The sequence below is a fragment of the Spermophilus citellus genome (assembly GCF_964194105.1).
Source record: "Spermophilus citellus genome assembly, chromosome: 3".
Lineage (NCBI taxonomy): Eukaryota > Metazoa > Chordata > Mammalia > Rodentia > Sciuridae > Spermophilus > Spermophilus citellus.
The window spans coordinates 17,061,659-17,079,644 of record NC_138184.1 but is presented as its reverse complement, the minus strand read 5'-3'; the positions used below and the strand labels follow the sequence as shown (position 1 = coordinate 17,079,644).

Genomic DNA, 17,986 nt, shown 5'->3' with positions numbered 1-17,986 from the left:
ATCCAGCCTGTGTTCACATAGGGAGCTGAGAATCATGGAGTAGAGGTGACATGTCTAAGGCTGCTGAGCAGGGATGGGGACACTGGCCTGCTGACTCCAGGAAAATATGGGGTTTTCAGCCCCTTGTGTGACCTCACCCAACGTGTCTATCCAAAGTGCTCTGAGCCACACTCACTGAAGACTCCCATTTCCTAAGGCCCCAGGTGAAACAGACTGATAAGGTGAAGCCAGCTCCTCCCAAAGAAGCTGGCCAGGGGCCCAGTGGAGCCGCTGGTAGGGCCTTCCCTCCAACCACACAGTGTTCTTCTCTAGTTTATTCAGGTGCAGTTCAAAAATATGTATAGGAAGCTGGAGCGCAGCGGGGAGGGGAGCCTGCCCACAGCAAGCAGCAGGGGGCCATGGGAGACAAATGGAAGGGTTTACACAGGAGGTGACCTTGGACAGGGTCAGAGGCCAGAGGTGGAACACATGGGGTGATTGACAGGGGTCTCCCTGAAAAGGCAACATAGGAACTGAAACCTGGTGGCAGGTGGAGCCAGTCAAGGGAGAGCTGCAGAGGCCATGGGCTGAGGCAGCCAGTGCGGCTGGCACAGAGTGAGGAGCTGGTGGCGCAGAGTGTGGCGCAGGGTAAGGAGCTGTGGGAAGACAGAGCGGGCAGTGGGCCAGGCCTGGGTCAGGCTGGCCTGTGGGCCACCAAAGACTAGTTGGTTTTATGTGGGGGGCACCTGGAAGCCACAGGCAGATTGGGAGAAAGACTGGGGCATGACAGATGAACAGTGCTGAGGACTGTCCAAGGTCACACACATGTCTGTTCCAAAAGCCAAGCCAGGGTAGCCTAGGGCAGGCACAAGATCCTTCACACAGATCCTGGTGAGTCCCCTGAGGAAGGGGGGCAGGGCAGAGTGGCCCAGTCTGAGGCTCAGGTCTGCCCCTCTGGGCTGCCTGGGGCTCTTCCATGCTGGGGGTGGGGATGTTGACACTACAAGGAGATGGAACCAGGGTGACTTCCCCCTCCCACCCTACCCCAGCTATTTGCATTGACTGGTTTCCATGAAAACCAAGGTTCCTCTGGTCAGGGACTGAGGGAATTCAGGCCTGCCCAGGCAGGGTAGGGGTGTGGCAAGGCTGCGGGTGGGCTGGGAGAGGTGGGGGGCAGAGGGGGGGAGGGAGGGAGGGGAGAGGCCTGGGCAGGAGGTGGGGTGGCACCCACTGGAGAGCCCCAGGTTGTTCTCACCTCCATTGAACTACTGGGGTGACCTCAGTGTGACCTCTAAGCTGGCTTCAGAGCAGGAAAATTAGGGTCTACAATATTTTGGGGGATCCCAGAACACCTGGGATGAAGGATGAGCACTGGGGGCAACAATAATGTCCATCCTACAGATGGAAAACCGAGGGTCAGAGAGGAGAAACAGGCTGCCAGAGACACCCTGCCAGTCCTCCTGGAGTGACGGGGTGAGGCTGGCAATGCCTGGGAGCAACCCCAAACATTCCCACCCTGAATCTGTAACAGGGGTTCCCTTGAAGCTTTGACTATGTCCCTGTGGCTTTGAAACTAATGTTTTTTTTTCTTTTTCCCAACCTTCTTTTCCCTAAACTTCTCCTTCCTGATCTCTCTCTCCTCCCTAATCTCATTTTCTCTGAATCACCTCTATAAAAACCCCTCTGTTCCTGGTGATGGGCAGAATCACAGCCTTTGGGACAAGAGTCCCCTGTGTTTCTCCTTTGTTGGCAAAGCAATAACCCTTTTTCCTTCTTCTCAAAACTGTGTCCTCGTTAATGGATTGGCATCGGGGACTCCAACACCCCTCAGAAGGGATCTATCACCTCCAATTCCCATTTTTTTTTTCTTTTTGTCAGTGCTAGGGTTAGAACCCAGGATTTCTTTTATAAGTACTATGCAAGTGCTCTAACAATGAGCTACATCCCCAATCTTTTTTTTTAACTTTGCTGAGGATGAAACCCAGTGCCTCACATGTGCCAGGCAAGTGCTCTACCACTGAGCCACAACCCCAGCCCCACCTCCAATCTTTTATAAATTTGGAGACATGGTCTAAGTTGTCCAGGCTGGCATCAAATCTGTGATCTTCCTGCCCTGGCCTCTATAGGTGCTAGGATTATAGGTGTGTACCACCATGCCACTCCTCATTTTAAGAGGATCAAAACTGAAGCTCAGCCAGGTGCAGTGGCACACACCTGAATCTCAGCAACTTGGGAGGCTGAGACAAGAGGATCACAAGTTCAAAGCCAGCCTTAGCAACTTAGTGAGAACCTAAGCAACTTAGCAAGACCCTGTCTCAAAATGAAAAATAAAAAGGGCTGGGAATGTGGCTCAGTGATAAACTGCCCCTGGCTTCAATCCCCAGTACCCCTCCCCACTAAAAGAAACTCTGAAGTTCAGAGATGTCATGTCACTTGCTCAAGGCCACAGAGCTGAGGTTAGGGTAGGAAGGCGATCTCTGTAACCCCCCAGAAACAGTACATGCTCATAAATAGTGAACTTGATCATGGACTCAGGAACCTTCCTGATTCAGGACAACATGTGACAATATATCATATATTCCAAGCTGCTCCCAAAACCTCGAGGCCTCTCCAAAGGACCTTCCCTCTCCAAGTTGTTGAGATCAGTGCTGCAGTCCCCACATTCAGCTGAGTTACAAAAGAGACCCCTCCAGTGGTCTTTTATTATCAGGCACCACAGCTGGCCAGATCCTCAAGACAGATGAGCCTTGATCCCCGCCCCTAGCCAGCAGAGGGAAGTGTCCAAGACCCACTAGACAGGTGAGAAGAAAGAGGAAGAGTTCTGAAGGAACTTATCAGAGCAGGTGTGAGAATCTCAACCCAAGGAGCCAGTTCAGAGACTGGTTCACAGCGCTAACTTCAGATAGGACAGTGGGCAGTAGAATGTGCCCTTTGCCCCCAAGAAATGCTGAGAAGGAACTTCTGATAGGCAAGGGCATGGGGGAGGGGCAGGACTGTGGCTGCTAGCTGGCCTGAGGACACAAGATCCCAGGAGCTGCTTTCTGCCTGGTCCATGCTTCCTCAGCCCTGCAGCCTTTACCTGGCACCCGAGAGAGGACAGTGTTTGCCCTAGGGGAACAGAATATGGGGGGCAGAGTGGTGGGACACAGATCTCCCCTCATTTCTATGTCATTTGACTCACCCAAGGTCACAGCCTAGACTGAGCCTGGGTTCATGGTGCCAGGTTACCCTTCTGGCCTGTCCACAATTCTTTCAGCTCAACTCTGCAGCCCAGGTCCCGCAGGGCGGCCTTGGCCACGTCCTCACAGTCTCGGTGGGCCGCTCGGGCCTGTGAAATGAGTGCCTCAGCCCCCAAGTCCAGGATGGGCTTGGAGAAGTCTTGGCTGCGGGACACCAGGTTGCGGATCAGCATGCAGGCCTGTTTCTGGAGGAGAGACACTATGAGTTTCTGGGAAAGATGGATACCTATTATATATGCTGTGTAAAGAGTTATTCTATTTTTTGAGGGGTACTAGGGATTGAACCCAGGGTGCTTTACCACTGAGCTATACCCAGCACTATCTAGTTCTCTAGCTATTTTGAAAAGGGGTCTCATGAAGTCGCTGAGGCTAGCCTCAAACTTGTAGTCCTCTTGCCTCAGCCTCCACAAGTCACTGAGATTATAGGTATGCACCTCTGTACCCAGTCAGATGTGATTATTTAAAAACATATGTTTTCAATCCTCAGTTAAATCCCTGAATATAAAAACCAGAGAAACAGGGCCAGCTGTATATTGTTACTCATTTGGTGGGCATCTGTGGCCTGCGTTTTCTGTGCATAGGTGTGAGGGACTGCCCTAAAGCATCCCAGTGTGGTGGGGCTCCTGTCACTAACAGAAGAGCAGATGGGAAGCAGGGAGCAGGAGGGTCTGCCAGTCAGAGTGAGAAGGAGTAGACAAGGTGATGGGCCAACCCAGAGGATGGAGCCCCAGAGTGGGGATCAGTGAGAACAAAGTCCCCGTGGGACCCAGCCTGGTATGGTTTTTATTTTTTATTTTTTGGTATTGGGGATTGAACCCAGGAGCATTTACCACTGAACCACTTCCTCAGCCCTTTTTTAAATTTTGAGACAGGGTCTCACAAAGTTGCTTAGGGCCTCTCTAAGTTGCCGACTCTGGCCTTGAACTTATAGTCCTCCCGTCGCAGCCTCCCAAGTTGCTGGGGTTACAGGTATGCACCATGGCACCCCACCTAGCCTGGTGTGTTTAAGGCCCCTGTGCTGGGAAGAGGAGAAGTGGGGAGGGGCCCAGGACCACAGGGAGGCGTCTAGTTCAAGCAGGAGTGAAAACGATGGTGAGGTATAGGTGGTGGGTCCCACAGCCAGCAATAAGATTGGTAGTCCAAGGAGGGGCTGGTAGCCTCCCAAAATCCCAGGCAGAGTCCCCTTTGTGCTACCCCCTTCTCCTCCCCAGGTCTCCCTAAGAGATTTTCAAGAAAGTAGAAGAGTAAATGTACAAAGAGCAAAGGGAAGCTAGACTTGATGGCACATGGCTGTAATCCCAGCTACTCAGGAGGCTGAGGCAGGAGGAACCTAAGTTTGAGGCCAGCCTGGGCAACTTAGCAAGACTCTGTCTCAAGAAATAAAAAAGGTTGAGGATGTAAATCAGTGGCAGAGCATTTTTGTAGCATGATTAAGGCTCGGGGTTCCACCCACAGTACAAAAAAAAAAAAAGAACAAATGAACAAACAAATGGTTAGGAGAAAAGATGCCCCGGGAAGAGTTCAGCATTGGTTAGAAGATGGAAAGGAAGGGTTGGGTGCGTGGCGTGCACCTGTAATCCTAGTGGCTTAGGAGGCTGAGACAGGAGGATCATTAGTTCCATGCCAGCCTCAGCAACTTAGTAAGACACATCCAAAAGGGCTGGGGATGTGCCTCAGTAGGTGAGTGCCCCTGAGTTCAATCCTCAGTTCCCCCCCCAAAAAAAAAAGATGGAAAGGAAGAGGCCTTGAGGGTTCAGGCTGTGGTGGAGACATGAGCAGGGAGGGTGTGCTCTCACCTGTATGTTGGCCTCGTGACCCACACCACTGCCTGCCCACCAGCTTCCTGTCCCCCCAACACAGTCCACCTACACACAGATCTCCTGCCTCTGCCCCCATGCCACTGCAAGTCAGCCTCCTGCTTGCCCCTCACATGCCCCCACCTTCCTTCCTCAACCACCCCCCACCCAATCCACCCCTGTCACCTGCACGCCAGCCTCCTGTGGGTGTGCCTTCATGGCCTGCAATGCGGCCAGGGCCCCGCCCTCCTCCATGATGACCCGGCTGTTCTCTGGCTTTCGCAGGGCCAGGACACACAGGGCCGCACAGCTCTGCTCACATACCTGTGGGATCATTCATGGGTGAGAGGCGGCGGAGACAAGGCAGATGGACTCCCTCCTTCCCCCAGCCCTCATGGTCACCACCACCACCGAGGGCACTTGCCCTGGCTGGATCTCAGGTAGCCTGGTGCTCACCCCAGGACACTCAGGCCAGTATCTGAGACAGAGTCCAGGCCCCTTGCTCACCTCCCTTGGCCATGGCCCTGCTGAGAAGTGAGGAAGAGCAGAGCTCCAGGTGGACATGGAAACAGCGGGCCTCCAGCCGCCAACCCCACCCCACGTGCCCCTGAGGTGGATACCTGGGGGTTGGCCAGGTGCTGGGTCATGGCGGCCACAATGGACTCTGTCCCACCGGTGCGGACAATGGCATCCTTCACATCATCGTTGCCCGCGATGGCCCGCAGGGCGCTCAGCACTTGCTTGACAAGGTCCTGCACAGAAGGCAAGGCCTGGATGCACCCAGCCAGATCCTCCTCCTGAGCTGGGCCAGGCGTGAGCCTCTGGGTTGCTAGACTGTGGGTGGGGTCTTGAGGAAGGGCCTGGGGCTGTGTAGCTGTCCCGGGGAATGTGGGTAGCCTTAATGGCACAGAGAAGGGAAGGGAGGCTTCTAGAGGCAGACACCTGGGCTTAGGCCACTTGGGTCCAGGTAGGACATCTGGCTTACTTGATCACCCCTCCCTTCTAGGGATAGTGAACATGTGACTTGGGCCCTGGGTTCCATCCTCAGCACTATTAAAAATAATAATAATAATAATAATAATAACTGGGACTGCCAACTGCTGGGACAGAGTTGAGAGAAAACCGAGGCCCCATCCTGGGACTGTCAAGTAAAATGCCTTCCCTCCTTTGCTGGGGCCAGTTCTAACTGGGCTCTTTGCCACTGCACAGAACAAGTCTGGCTGTCACAGCCAGGTGCCCCAGGGGCTTTTCTGTCAGCCTGCCTTGGACAGATGCATGCTGGCTGCATCCTGGGCCAAGCACAGGGAGAGAGGCTGATAAGCAGCTGCTAAATGATGGAGCGATGGTAGAGGACTCCCCTCCTGTCCCACGGAAGGAAACAGAGGCAAGCACCACATGCCATGACCGGGCCCTGCCCTGGTGAGCAGATTCCCCCATCCTCTTCCTCCCATTCCTTCCAGAACATAAAATGCTGCAAAAGGACAGCAAGGTAATCTCAGTAACTTGGGAGGCTAAGGCAGGAGAATCACAAGCCCGATGCCAGCCAGGACAACTTAGTGAGACCCTGTCTTAAAATAAAAAATAAACACGGGCTGGGGGTGTGGCTCAGTGGTAGTGCATTTGCCTAGCATGTGTGAGGCCGTGGGTTCCATTCCTAGTACTGCCAATAAAAAAAGGCGGGGGCGCAGGTTTGTTTTGCTCTGCAACTTTAGTTCCTATACTTGGGTTAGTAAAAAGAAAACTGTACCATGGTTTCCAGGTTGGCAGATAGCACCAACTTATTCTGACGGTGGCCTATCCTGCTGGCTGGGACTCAGAGGGGCAGGAACCTTCGTTGCAGGAAACAATAAATCAAACCCAAGCCAGGGGCCGTGCATCCTCAAGGTTCTAGGCTCCTACCTGGTGGTTATTACAGTTGGCTAGCAGGGTCACCAGGATGCCGAGGCCCCCAAGGTCAACTATTTCCTGACAGAACTCATTACGGACAGCCAGGCGAGACAGGGTGCTGAAGAGCTCACTCAGGACACTGGGATTGTCGGAAAAGCCTGGAGGGAGACAAAAAAATGCACTGTTGGCTTTGGGAGAGACCCTAGGAAGAGGGAAAGGGACCTCGGCTTGGTGAGGTCCTTATCCACTAGTGGAACCCAGTCCCTCGGCCTCAGAGGATAGCTGCCTGCACCAGAAAGGCCCCAGGAGTAGACAGGAGGGGCATCTCAGGCTGGCGCTGCCCCCTGCTGGTCGCTGATGGAGGAGAGGGGAGAGCGCCCCTCCTCCACCCTTCCACCCCGGTGCTCTAAATAAATTCCAGACCAACTGATGGTCTCAACTAAAAAAAGAAAACCATAATAGCACCAAAATAAAACATCCGAGACTATTTTTATGATCCTGGGGTGGGAATGACAGAATAAGTGCAACAGAAAACCACAGAGGGACACACAGACTGAGCTGACAGGCAAAACACCAGTGTCCCAGACGAAGTTTGAGGTTCAACATGGGGAGCAGATGCCTGCCCTGGCGCCCACAGTGCAAATGATTCTCATTTTTCCTCCTGCAGCACTGGGGACTAAACCAGGGCACTCTATCATCGAGCTACATTCCCCAGCCCTTCTTTTTTATTTGAGAGAGGGTTTCCCGAAGTTGCTCAAACTGGCCTCAAACTTGCAATCCTACTAGGATAACAGGCAGGTGCCAGCAAGCTCAGCAAATATTTATTTATTTTCTTATTTTAAAAAAATTCATTCTACTTAGTGACACATGACAGTAGAATGTATCTTGACATATCCTACATAGATGGAGTGTAACTTCCCATTCTTGTGGTTGTACGTGATGTGGAGTTACACTGGTCGTGTATTCATATGTGAACACAGAACAGTTATGTTCAATTCATTCTACTGTCTTTCCCATCTGGCAAATATTTATAACTGATACAGAGGAGCTGGGCGTGGTGGTATACACCTGTCACTCCAATGACTCGGGAGGTTGAGGCAAGAGGATCTTATGTTCAAAGCCAGCCTTAGCAACTTAGCAAGGCTCTAAGCAACTTAGCAAGACCCTGTCTTAAAATAAAAAATAAAAAACAGGTTTGGGATGTGGCTCGGTGGTTACGCACCCCTGGGTTCAATTCCTAGTACCACACACAAAAGAATAACAATAATTGATACAGAGCTCTGGGATGGCCAGTGCATGTGTCTACTGGGTCTGGGTCCCAGAGATCCCTCCAAGGCTGATGTGGAGGTATTCTGTGGATGTGGTCACCAGCCACAACCAATTGCTGTTAAGTAAGGATCTGAGATGACCCTAGACCATGTGGATGGGCCTCATCCAATCAGAAGAATGCTTTAAGAGGGAAACCGGATTATCTGAGGAGAAAGACATGGCCCTGGGGCTGCCTGGCAGTCTCTACCCTGTCCTAAGAATTGCAGCTCACAATACATGAGCCCTTTTTTTTTACACAAAGTAACTTCAGAGATTGGGGGTGCAGCTCAGTGGTAGAGCATGTGCTCAGCATGTGTGAGGCCCTGGTTCCATTCCCAGCACCAAAAATAGAAAGGCTTCATATATACATATGCTACATGTCCTTCTCTCTGGTGCCAGCCTAATTCAAGCTCCCATAAACAGACAGGAAAGATGAAACCTACCCAGAAAAGCAGCTCAATATGTAGTCAGGACCCATTCTCAGCTTCTCTGGAGGTGTGCAGGGGACTGAAGCAGGCCTGGCTCCCTGGCCGACAGGCTTGGCTGCAGAGCCAGAGCTACAGGGCAGGCAGGAGAAGAGAACTCATTCTTCCAGCACCTCCAGTGTGCTGGACCTCTGTCAGGCCTTTGCTGGTAGGTGTGGTGGACATGGTGGAGGACAGAGGCTTTAGGGTCCAAAGTCAGGGTATGGCTTCCTATGGCCAGCTCCCTGGTCACCCTGCACAATAATCTACAGCCAAATATGAACAAGAAAATGTCAACTTTCATCTTGGACTGACTCGGGAAGGCCGGCAAGACTCCCCGACTCCTGCTCTTTAGGGAATTCCTCTTCCTCATCTTCTTCCATGTGGCTGGGCACAGTGGGCCACCTCCGTAAACATTTCCAGGGATGGGCAACGGACCCACTCCTGGCCAATGAATGCTTGCCTGGAACTCTCCAGGAGCCACCAGGAAGCATAAATCCACTTCTATTACTAGGGTAGCCATGTGAGTGGGACTAGGCCAATAGAGAAGAGGAGCCTGGACCTAGCCATACCTGAAGCAGTCTGAAACCCTGATTTTTTCTCTTTCTTTCTTTGTTTCTTTTTGTTAGTTTGGTGCAGGGACTGAATCCAGGCTCTTGCTCATGCTGAGCACAACTCACCCTGGCCACAGCCTGCCTGCTGCTGTACTGTCACTGATCACATCAGCTGGGGCTCCTACCTTTGGCAGCCTCAATGAGCACCTTCAAGCCTCTGTTTTCCTGCACGATCATCTTGGCATGGTTGTGGGCGTTGCTGTAGGGCACACGAATGTCATCATCAAAGGTCATGATGCGGAGGGCCCAGCATGCCTCCCTCACCACATCAGCATGCTGGCCATGCTGGGCAATGGCACTGGTCAGCAGGGGTAGCACACCAGCCTTCACCAGGCCCTGCCGATTCTGCTCATGCTTTAGAGAGGCATGTCGCACACAGCGGATCCCAGAGCAGGTCAGGTTGGCTTCATTAGCACTCTGGGCCAGTGTGTCCACCAGCAGCTGTAGGCCTTGGGCATCTAGAAGGTCAGGCTGGCCATCAGTCAGCATTGACAGGGCGTTGAGGGCCTGGAGCAGAAGGTTCTGGTCTCCTGCAGCAGCCAGCTTCCAGGCAGCCAGGATAATGGGGTAGGCTCCTTTCTGGGCCGCCAGGAAGCGGCAGGCTTTGTGCTGTTTGCACTGGTCACAGAAGCGGGTAAGGTGGGTCGACACCTCTTCGGGGCTAGAGGAGGCCACAGATTTCTGCAGGTCACCCAGGGCCTGGGAGATAAAGAAGAAACTAGTGTCAGCTCAGCCCAGAGATGGGAACCCAGGGCCATGGTGACAGTGTCTGCATCCCTGCAGGGTCCCCTCCTCCAGGATCTGGGTGGAAGATGGAAATAATGTAGGGTCAAAATTTGCAATCTTCCCTCCTCAGACTTCTGCATGGGGGACCACAAGCACGGGGCCACCACTCCTGGCCATACTTATACTTTTTAGTGAGAAGGAAGGCCTCAGCTGTCTCAGGGTCCCTGCTAAGGAACTGCACACCTGTGTGTGGACATATTAAACATCCCACTCCTAGTTGACTTGGAGAAGCCGTAAGTGAACCCAGAAGTGAGGCCAGCCAAATAAAACTGACACAACTGCCATCGGTCCACCCTTAGAGGGAAAAAGAAGAAAGTCACCTTCATCAGATCTGCCCATTAAGATGTCTCTTTGCTGTACCTCTCATTCACTCCCCAAATATTTACAGAGTACTTGCCAAATATACACGGTTGATTTACCCAAATATAGCTCTAAGTCATGTGGGAAACATGATGAAAGAAAACAATTTGAACAGGGCAGACCAGTCTCGCTGCCATTCAGCAACCCAATCTCAGGACATGCCTCAGCATGAGCTCAAGAGGAATCTGTGTGCTTAGAGCTGATGAGATCATTGGCACCAGCTCAGGCAAAGGCAACTGGACAGAAACCATCAGCTCAAAGGGCTTTGATTTGATCTTAACACTCATAAAGGTCAAAGATACCTATGAGCCAGCCCTCCCTAACTGTGAACCTAAATTGAGGATATGTTACCACACAAGAGAATACTTAAAAAAATGAGTCTGGGGGCTGGGGTTGTGGTTCAGTGGTAAAGTGCTCGCCTAGAACGTGCAAGGCCCTGGGTTCAATCCTCAACATCACATAAATGTAAAAAAAAAAAAAAAAAAAAGATATTGTGCCCACCTAAAACCGAAAAATAAATATTAAAAAAAAAATGAGTCTGGGAACCTGGGTGTGGTGGTACGTGCCTGTAATCACAGCAACTTGGGAGGCAGAGGTAGGAGGATCGATCGCAAGTTTGAGGCCAGCCTCAGCAACTCAGTGAGACCCTCAGTGACTTAGTGAGATCTTGTCTCAGAACAAAAAAATTAAAAAGGGCTGGGGATGTAGCTTGGTGGTAAGGCACCAGAGTTCAACCCCCAGTACAAAAAAAAAAAAAAAAAAAAAGTTAGGAGCTGATGATGTAGCTCAGTGGTAGAGCTTTTGCCTACTGTAAGGTTTTGGGTGCCATTCCCAGCATTGCAAAAAAATAAAAATAAGGGGCTGTGGATATACCTCAGTTGGTAGACTGCTAGCCTTGCATGCACAAGGCCCTGGGTTGAATCCCCAGCACCACAAAAATAAATAAATAAATAAAAAATAAATAAAATTCAACCTTACTAGCAAAGGGGGATGGTGGTGGGGACAACAAGGAGGCCATTTTCACAAGACCTCTGCAAGGTTGGAGCCAGAAGGATCCTTATGTAAGGACACATTGCCCTTATGCAGAGTTGGGTTTGCACCCAAGGTGTCTCCTCCAACTTCCTCTTTTTTTTGGATACGTGGTCTCACCATGTTGCCTAGACTAGCCTTGAATTTGCAATCCTCCTGCCTCAGCCTCCTGAGTCACTGGGATTACAGGCCTATGCCACCATGCCCAGCTTCAACAAGTGAGTTTAAATGTTTAATAGACTGGCTGTAAAGTGCTAATAAATGGTTGGTGTTCAATAAAGACTGCCTTACATCCTCCTCTTGCAATTTTCTTTCTCTCTGGGAGGCCAGAAATGCTGTCCTATGCCACCCTCAACCCCAGGCTCCTTGAACCAGGGACAACCAAGAGCATGCTGTGGATTCTGATTTCAGATCATGGGCTCCATGTGGAGCTCAGCAGCCCCCCAAAGGCTGTGCTGCCCTCAGACTGGGACTCAGGGAGAGATGTGGCTGCAAACTCAAGCTGGCCTAGGCACACCAGGCAGGTCACTGACCTTCAGAGCCTGCCTTCTGCCATGAGGAAAGGGAAGAGCTATCCACCAAGATTATTCCAAAGTGATAAGGGACCTCTCACATGGGCTCCATGCTCCTACCTGTAAGATATCATGTGTGGGCTCCTGGGGTCCATCTGCAGAGACTTTAGGCACACTCTTTACAATGTTGCTCAGATCAACGCCTGTAAAGAGGAAGATAGGAACACTGAAAAAAAGAAGTGACAACTGTCATCCTCTGGCCTACCAGTGGAAGTCACACCTCATGTCCCTTCTGCTGAGATACCCCCTTCAGGAGGTCTTTCAGGGGTCTTCCCAGTGCTTCTTTCTGCCCGACTCCTCCCCAGGTCAGCCAAAGGGAGCAGAGTGGTAGCCAGGCCATGGCCAAGTGGGGCCACATCACTACTGCCATCTCTGTGCAGTGAGATGGCACTTCCTGCCTGGGAGAGGACAGGGGATCCCTCCGCCATTTCTCTCAGAGATCCCATTCTCCCTGGCCTTGTGCTGCCCCTACAGGAAGCACTCACTGGGCCAGACACTTCCAATCACCCTGCCAGCCCTTGTCCATTGTGTATACTTTACTCTATGTCCAAGAGGCTGACCTATGAGACTGGACCCCAGATCCCTTGCCCACTGGCTTTTGGTTGGGGGTAGTGGGGATTGAGCCCAGAGCCATGCTCAGTGCCATCTGGCTCTTCAATGAGCCTGTCCAATGGGAGCTAGAGTCAAGACTGGGGGCAGGAGGAGGGGAATGGTCAGTGGTGTTCATTTCTAGCAATCCGCCCTGCCTCTACCCAAAGACCTGATGCTTATCAGAAGACTCCTGCCCAGAGCCCCTACTCCCTGCTGTGACCATCAAGGGTCCTGCCCTGGCTGTCAGGGGCTCTAAATCCTGCCTACACCATTACAAATGGTCCCTTAATAACTACTCTCCTCTAAGGCTTGGTTTGGGCACACTATTTCCATGGCTGATGACTGCCATCACTTTCTTCCACTCTGAGCCCAAGTGGGGGTGCAGTGGGGCAGGTAGCCCTGCTTACCAGGGCCAGGTTAGGGAAAGCCATTTCAGGGAAGTGACAGTGAAAATGAGATCCACAAAGAGGATCCAGCCTCATAAATGACTCAGTGAGATGGAAGAAAAGAGAGGGTAGGCATGATCACGGCCGGACCAGAGGGCCTGGCCTAACCGGGGCACCAGTTTCTCTGCCAGGCATCATGGGGTTATGGCAGTCCAGGCGGGATCCCAACACTCTTGTGTCTAAGAGCCGTGGACCAAGCCATAATGCCCTAACCTTGTGATTCAAACTGCTCCATGGCCTCCTTCACTGCTTCCTCTGGCCCCATCTCAAACTCCTCGATGTTCTCCTGCACAGCTGCATCAAAGGTCTCCTGGGTGATGCGCTTGGAGGTCATCTCTGTCTGCTGAGCAAAGTCAAGAGGAAAGCTTGTCAAGAGAGAGCAGGCAAAACACCACTTTGGGGGAGCACCTAGCCTTGGGATCAACCCTGGAAAAATTCTTATCACTAGATCATGGGTAAAGGGAACATCGCAATTTCCAAAGAGCTTTGAAAAACGCAAAAGAGAACAGGGCACAGTGGCCCACATGTGTCATCCCAGCTACTAAGGAGGCTGAGGCAGGAGGATTGCAACTTCAAGGCCAGCCTCAGAAACTAGTAAAGCCCTATCTTATAATAAAATTTTTAAAAAGGCTGTGGATATAGCTCAGAAGTAGAGAGCCCCTGAGTTAAAGCCTTAATGCCATTCAAAAAATAAATATATATATGAACATACACACACACACACACACACAGACACATATACACATATATGTATAAAATGTCATTCTAATACTAAATACGTAATAATCATACTTTATTATACTTACACACATAATCTTATATATAATTATGCAATAAGATACCATTATATTACAGTGTACCATTATATTACAGGTTGACTATCCCTTATCTGAAATACTTGGGACCTAAGTAGCACATAATTTGGGGGATTTTAGAATATTTGCATATAAATTATGAGCTATCTTGGGGATGAGACCCAAATCCAAACAGAAAATTCTTTATACATCATATATACCTTACACACATAGTCACAGCCTGCAGGTAATTTTATACAATATTTTTAGTGTGTCAGTTTTGACTGCAACCCATTATATGAGATCAGGTGTGGAATTTTCCAATGTGGCCATGACAGAGCTGAAAGTTTAAAAATTTGGAGAATTTCAGAACGCAGATTAGGGATGCTCAACCTGTTATATAAAATTTAAAAATAACAATTAATAGTAATAACTAATAAAAAGGAGGACTAAAAAAGAAACTAATAAAAATAGTTACCTGGTAGGGAAGGGAAAGGAACAGAAGCTGGATTATTCACTCTGAGTGTATCTTCTGGAATGGGATGAATTTGGAAGCCATATAAATCCTTTATATGACTAGAAAATGAAATAAACCAAAATAAAAATAAAAGCAATCCCTAAAAACCAAGAATGAAATTATGCCAACTAATCTGGGCTGGGGATGAGGCTTAGTGGTAGAGTTCTTGCCAATAATATGCAATAATATTGCAGGCCCAGCACTGCAAAAGACAAAAACCCTCAATGAGCCAGATATGGTAACGGGCATACCTGGCACTCCAACTCTCAGGATCCTGCTAAAGCAGGAGGATCTAGGCCAGCCTGGGCAACTTAGTGAGACCCGGTTTCAAAATAAAATAAAAAGAACTGTGGTTGAAGCTTGGTGGTAGAGTTCTTGCCTAGCATACTAGACTCTGGGTTCCATTCCCAGTACTGCAAACAAAGGAAAAAAGATTGTAAGATCATAGGATGAAATAAGTAAAACCTCATAACTCCATCTAATTAACAATACTGTATATTGCATACTTGAAATTTGCTAGGAGTCGAGGATTTTATGTTGTTGTTTGCTTTTGTTTTTCCTCTGGCAGTACTACAGATGGAACCCAGTGCTTCACACAGGGCAGATCTTAAGAGTTCTGACCCCATCATACACAAAAGATCTTTTTTTAAAACTTCTTTTTATTTAAAAAAAATTTTTTTCTATTGTAGATGGACACAATACCTTTATTTTTTATTTATTTTGTATGTGGTGCTGAGGCTCGAACCCAGTGCCTCACACATGCTAGGCAAGCACTCTACCACTGAGCCACAACCTCAGCCCCACAAAAGATCTTTATGTTAATTAGCATGACTGTGATGAATATTTCACAATGTATACATATGTAATTCTGACGATGTACAACAAATATACACAATATACTTATATATAACACAACGTATATCTCTAAACTGAACCTCTATAAAGTTGGGGGAGGATCTCAGATCTCTTCCCCTTGTTTTGTATGTGGTACTGGGTATTAAACCCAGGAATGGCACATGTGAGGCAAGCCCTCTACCACTGAGCTATATATCCAGCACTCTTCTAAATTTTATTTTGAAACAGAGTTTGGTTCTGTTGCTCAGGTTGGCCTGGAACTTGCAATACTCCTGCCTTTAGCTTCTGAGTACCTGAGATGACAGGTGTGCACTACTGTGCTTGGCTCAGAGCTCCTAAATTTGAACTGAAATTTTCAATATGAACTCTTGATATATTTTCTTTTAAGCAAACAAACCTCTAATGTTCTAATGATAAGAACAGAAAATGCCTAAAGGAAATGATATCATAGTAGCATTGAGCATCCTTAACACCATCTATGGTCTCTAAATACCATTTCTCATAGAATAGAATCCGGGGCCCCTGGAAGAATGGCTAATTCCATGTTTTGGCAGGTCATAGGTCTTAGGAGCTAGGGCATCTGGTAAGATCAGAAAGCAAGGAAGGAAGCAAATCCTAAGAGGCACCTATTAGCTAAAGATGAGACAAGCAAGCTCTTAAAAAAAAAAAAAAATCCAGGGTTGGTAGTGTTGCTCAATGGTATAGTACGGGCATGCACAAGGCCCCCGGTCAGATCCCCACAAAAATAAACAAATAAAAGGATCCAGTGTTTATCCTGCCTGTCTTATACAAGGGGGTCCCAGGTTAAAAAGGAAGGATGAGGAAAAGTTCTGCTTCCCATCCCAGCTGATCAGCCAAGCCAGGACAAATCTAGAGAATGCTCCCTACAGGCTGGCAAAACCATCAGGTACAAAACCAGTGAGGATGGACCCTGACAAGGGCTAGACAGGAAGTGAGTCTATGACTTGATCTCACTTCCTCAAAAGAAAAAACAACATCTGTTTCCTGGCAAAGAGCAAAATTCACCTGTGAAATCATTGGTCCCAAACTTCAATCTAACTATCTGTCCAGTGGAACTTTGTGTAATGATGGAATATTCTATATTTGTGTGGTCCAGTAAGGTAGCCACCAACCCCAGGTTTGGGAGTGGGTGGTGCTATGGAGCAGTTAGTAGTGTGGCTGAGGAACTGTATGTAATGTCAATTCATTTTAATAAAAATAGGGAGGGGTAGAGAGATAGCTCAGTAGTAGAGAATTTTCCTAGAGTGCCTGAGGCCCACACTAGCAATTCCCTTTGCAATGCTTGGTGGCAGGCACACCTGGCTTCCACAATGACAATGATGTCTTCACAGGCACAACTGGGTCATTAACTCCTGCCATAATCCCTTTGTAATTAAGTAATTAAGGGAGGGCAGGTCTCAGTTCCAGAACCTTAACAGAGTTTAATAACTTTCTTCATTTTAATTGTTTTAATTTATCTGCCTTGTTTATTATAATAATACTGTTTCCATCTCAAACTGGTATCAAGTTTCCATTTAAAATAGATCTCTTTTTAAACCTACAGTAAAGTTGCAAGGAACACCTTATATCCTTCACTTAGCTTCATCAATTGTTAACCTGTGAGTGTGTGTGTGCATGTGCACACAGCTACTATCTGAATATGTTCCAAACATCAGGACCTCTTTCCTTCTAAAGACCAGTATGACCTCCCCAGTAAAGACCTCTTATGCAATTACAGCATATATGAATTTAACATGAGAAATCTAACATTGATAAAATACATGTGCACGCAAGCGATGGGGATGGAACCCTCATGAGTGGTCTATCTCCTTCCTGCCACACCCTCTCCCTCTACTCTCCACACAGAATCCAGAGAGGACCTTCAAAGCACACAAATATTACTTCATTCATTTGCTCAAAACCCTGCAATGGCTTCCTATGCCACTTAGAAAAAAGACAGTCTCCTTATGAGCACTTTCTCTATGCATACTTTACCAAACTGCTTTCCCTGCCTGATTTTCATCCTTCCAGCTACACACTTCAAACCCACTCCGGTTAAAACAGCCCCCCTCTCCTATCCCATTATTCTCTTTTATTATTTGCATAGCATTACTTATATCTAGAGCGACAAGGTTCATTTATTTATTTGCTTATACCTTCTAGTCTCCTTGCCCCTACTGCCTAAGACGGAGCCCGACACGTTGCTGGCACTCAGTACGTAGGTGTTGAATGAATTTTTTAAAAAAATGCAAAGAAAGCGGACGCCAGGAAGGCAGATTCGGTGCCCTAGCGGCTTCAGTAAGATTCCTTCCTTCCCCAAAATCAAATTCTGAGGGCTTTGCAGCAGTCACCAGCCCGACCCCACAGCATCCACTCCCTAGTCCGCGCGCAACAGGGTTCTTGGCCGCTGCTCACCCGGTCTTCGAAGCCACGTGGGGCAAGGGTGGGGCTCGCAGCTGTCACTGAAGGCACCAACTCTGGCCCGTTCCGGCCGCCGTACGAGCGCAGGCGCAGTGGCGCCGCCTCACCTAGGCCGTCTTTAGCTTGGCAGATAACTCCCGGAGTAACTAAGGATGGCCACGATTGCAGGTAAAGTAAAAAGGACCACCTGGTGCGTGTCGGCACAGTGTCTGTCGACTTGTCCGGAACGCTCAACGTAGTCGCCACCCCCACCAGGCTCTAAAAAAAGCGAGCAGCGCGCCTGCGCAGAAAGGCTCGCCAGCGGCGGCCTGCGCTTGCGCTCAAGGAC

At 49.3% G+C, this 17,986-nt stretch overlaps 2 protein-coding genes across 19 annotated transcripts in view; one reads left to right on the top strand and one right to left on the bottom strand.

Moving 5' to 3' along the window:
• Positions 1–1,110: 1,110 nt before the first annotated feature.
• ARMC6 (armadillo repeat containing 6) lies at positions 1,111–17,977 on the bottom strand. Of its 13 annotated transcripts, none has more exons than XM_081287093.1 (10): positions 17,653–17,791; positions 14,344–14,441; positions 13,285–13,414; positions 12,095–12,177; positions 9,413–9,986; positions 6,914–7,059; positions 5,635–5,766; positions 5,201–5,338; positions 3,161–3,403; positions 1,111–1,374 (listed from the first exon to the last, which is right to left on the bottom strand). In XM_081287093.1, the coding sequence occupies exons 3-9, from the start codon at positions 13,403–13,405 to the stop codon at positions 3,191–3,193; spliced, it is 1,407 nt and encodes a 468-aa protein (XP_081143219.1). In that variant the 5' UTR covers positions 13,406–13,414; positions 14,344–14,441; positions 17,653–17,791; the 3' UTR covers positions 1,111–1,374; positions 3,161–3,190. The 13 variants fall into 13 exon arrangements, with proteins under 13 accessions (XP_081143219.1, XP_081143220.1, XP_081143224.1 ...); XM_081287094.1 differs by lacking the exon at positions 1,111–1,374 and adding an exon at positions 1,431–2,770; XM_081287098.1 differs by lacking the exons at positions 1,111–1,374; positions 17,653–17,791 and adding an exon at positions 17,846–17,977 and having other exon boundaries at positions 2,777–3,403.
• Positions 17,700–17,986, top strand: part of SUGP2 (SURP and G-patch domain containing 2) — a 34,507-nt gene continuing 34,220 nt past the window's right edge. For all 6 annotated transcript variants that reach the window (XR_014021156.1, XM_081287082.1, XM_081287083.1 and 3 more), the window contains exon 1: positions 17,700–17,826. Coding sequence is in view for 5 of the 6 variants with exons in the window: in XM_081287082.1 (XP_081143208.1) it covers positions 17,811–17,826 (16 nt within the window). In the remaining variant the exon portion in view is untranslated. The remainder of the gene's footprint in view (positions 17,827–17,986) is intronic.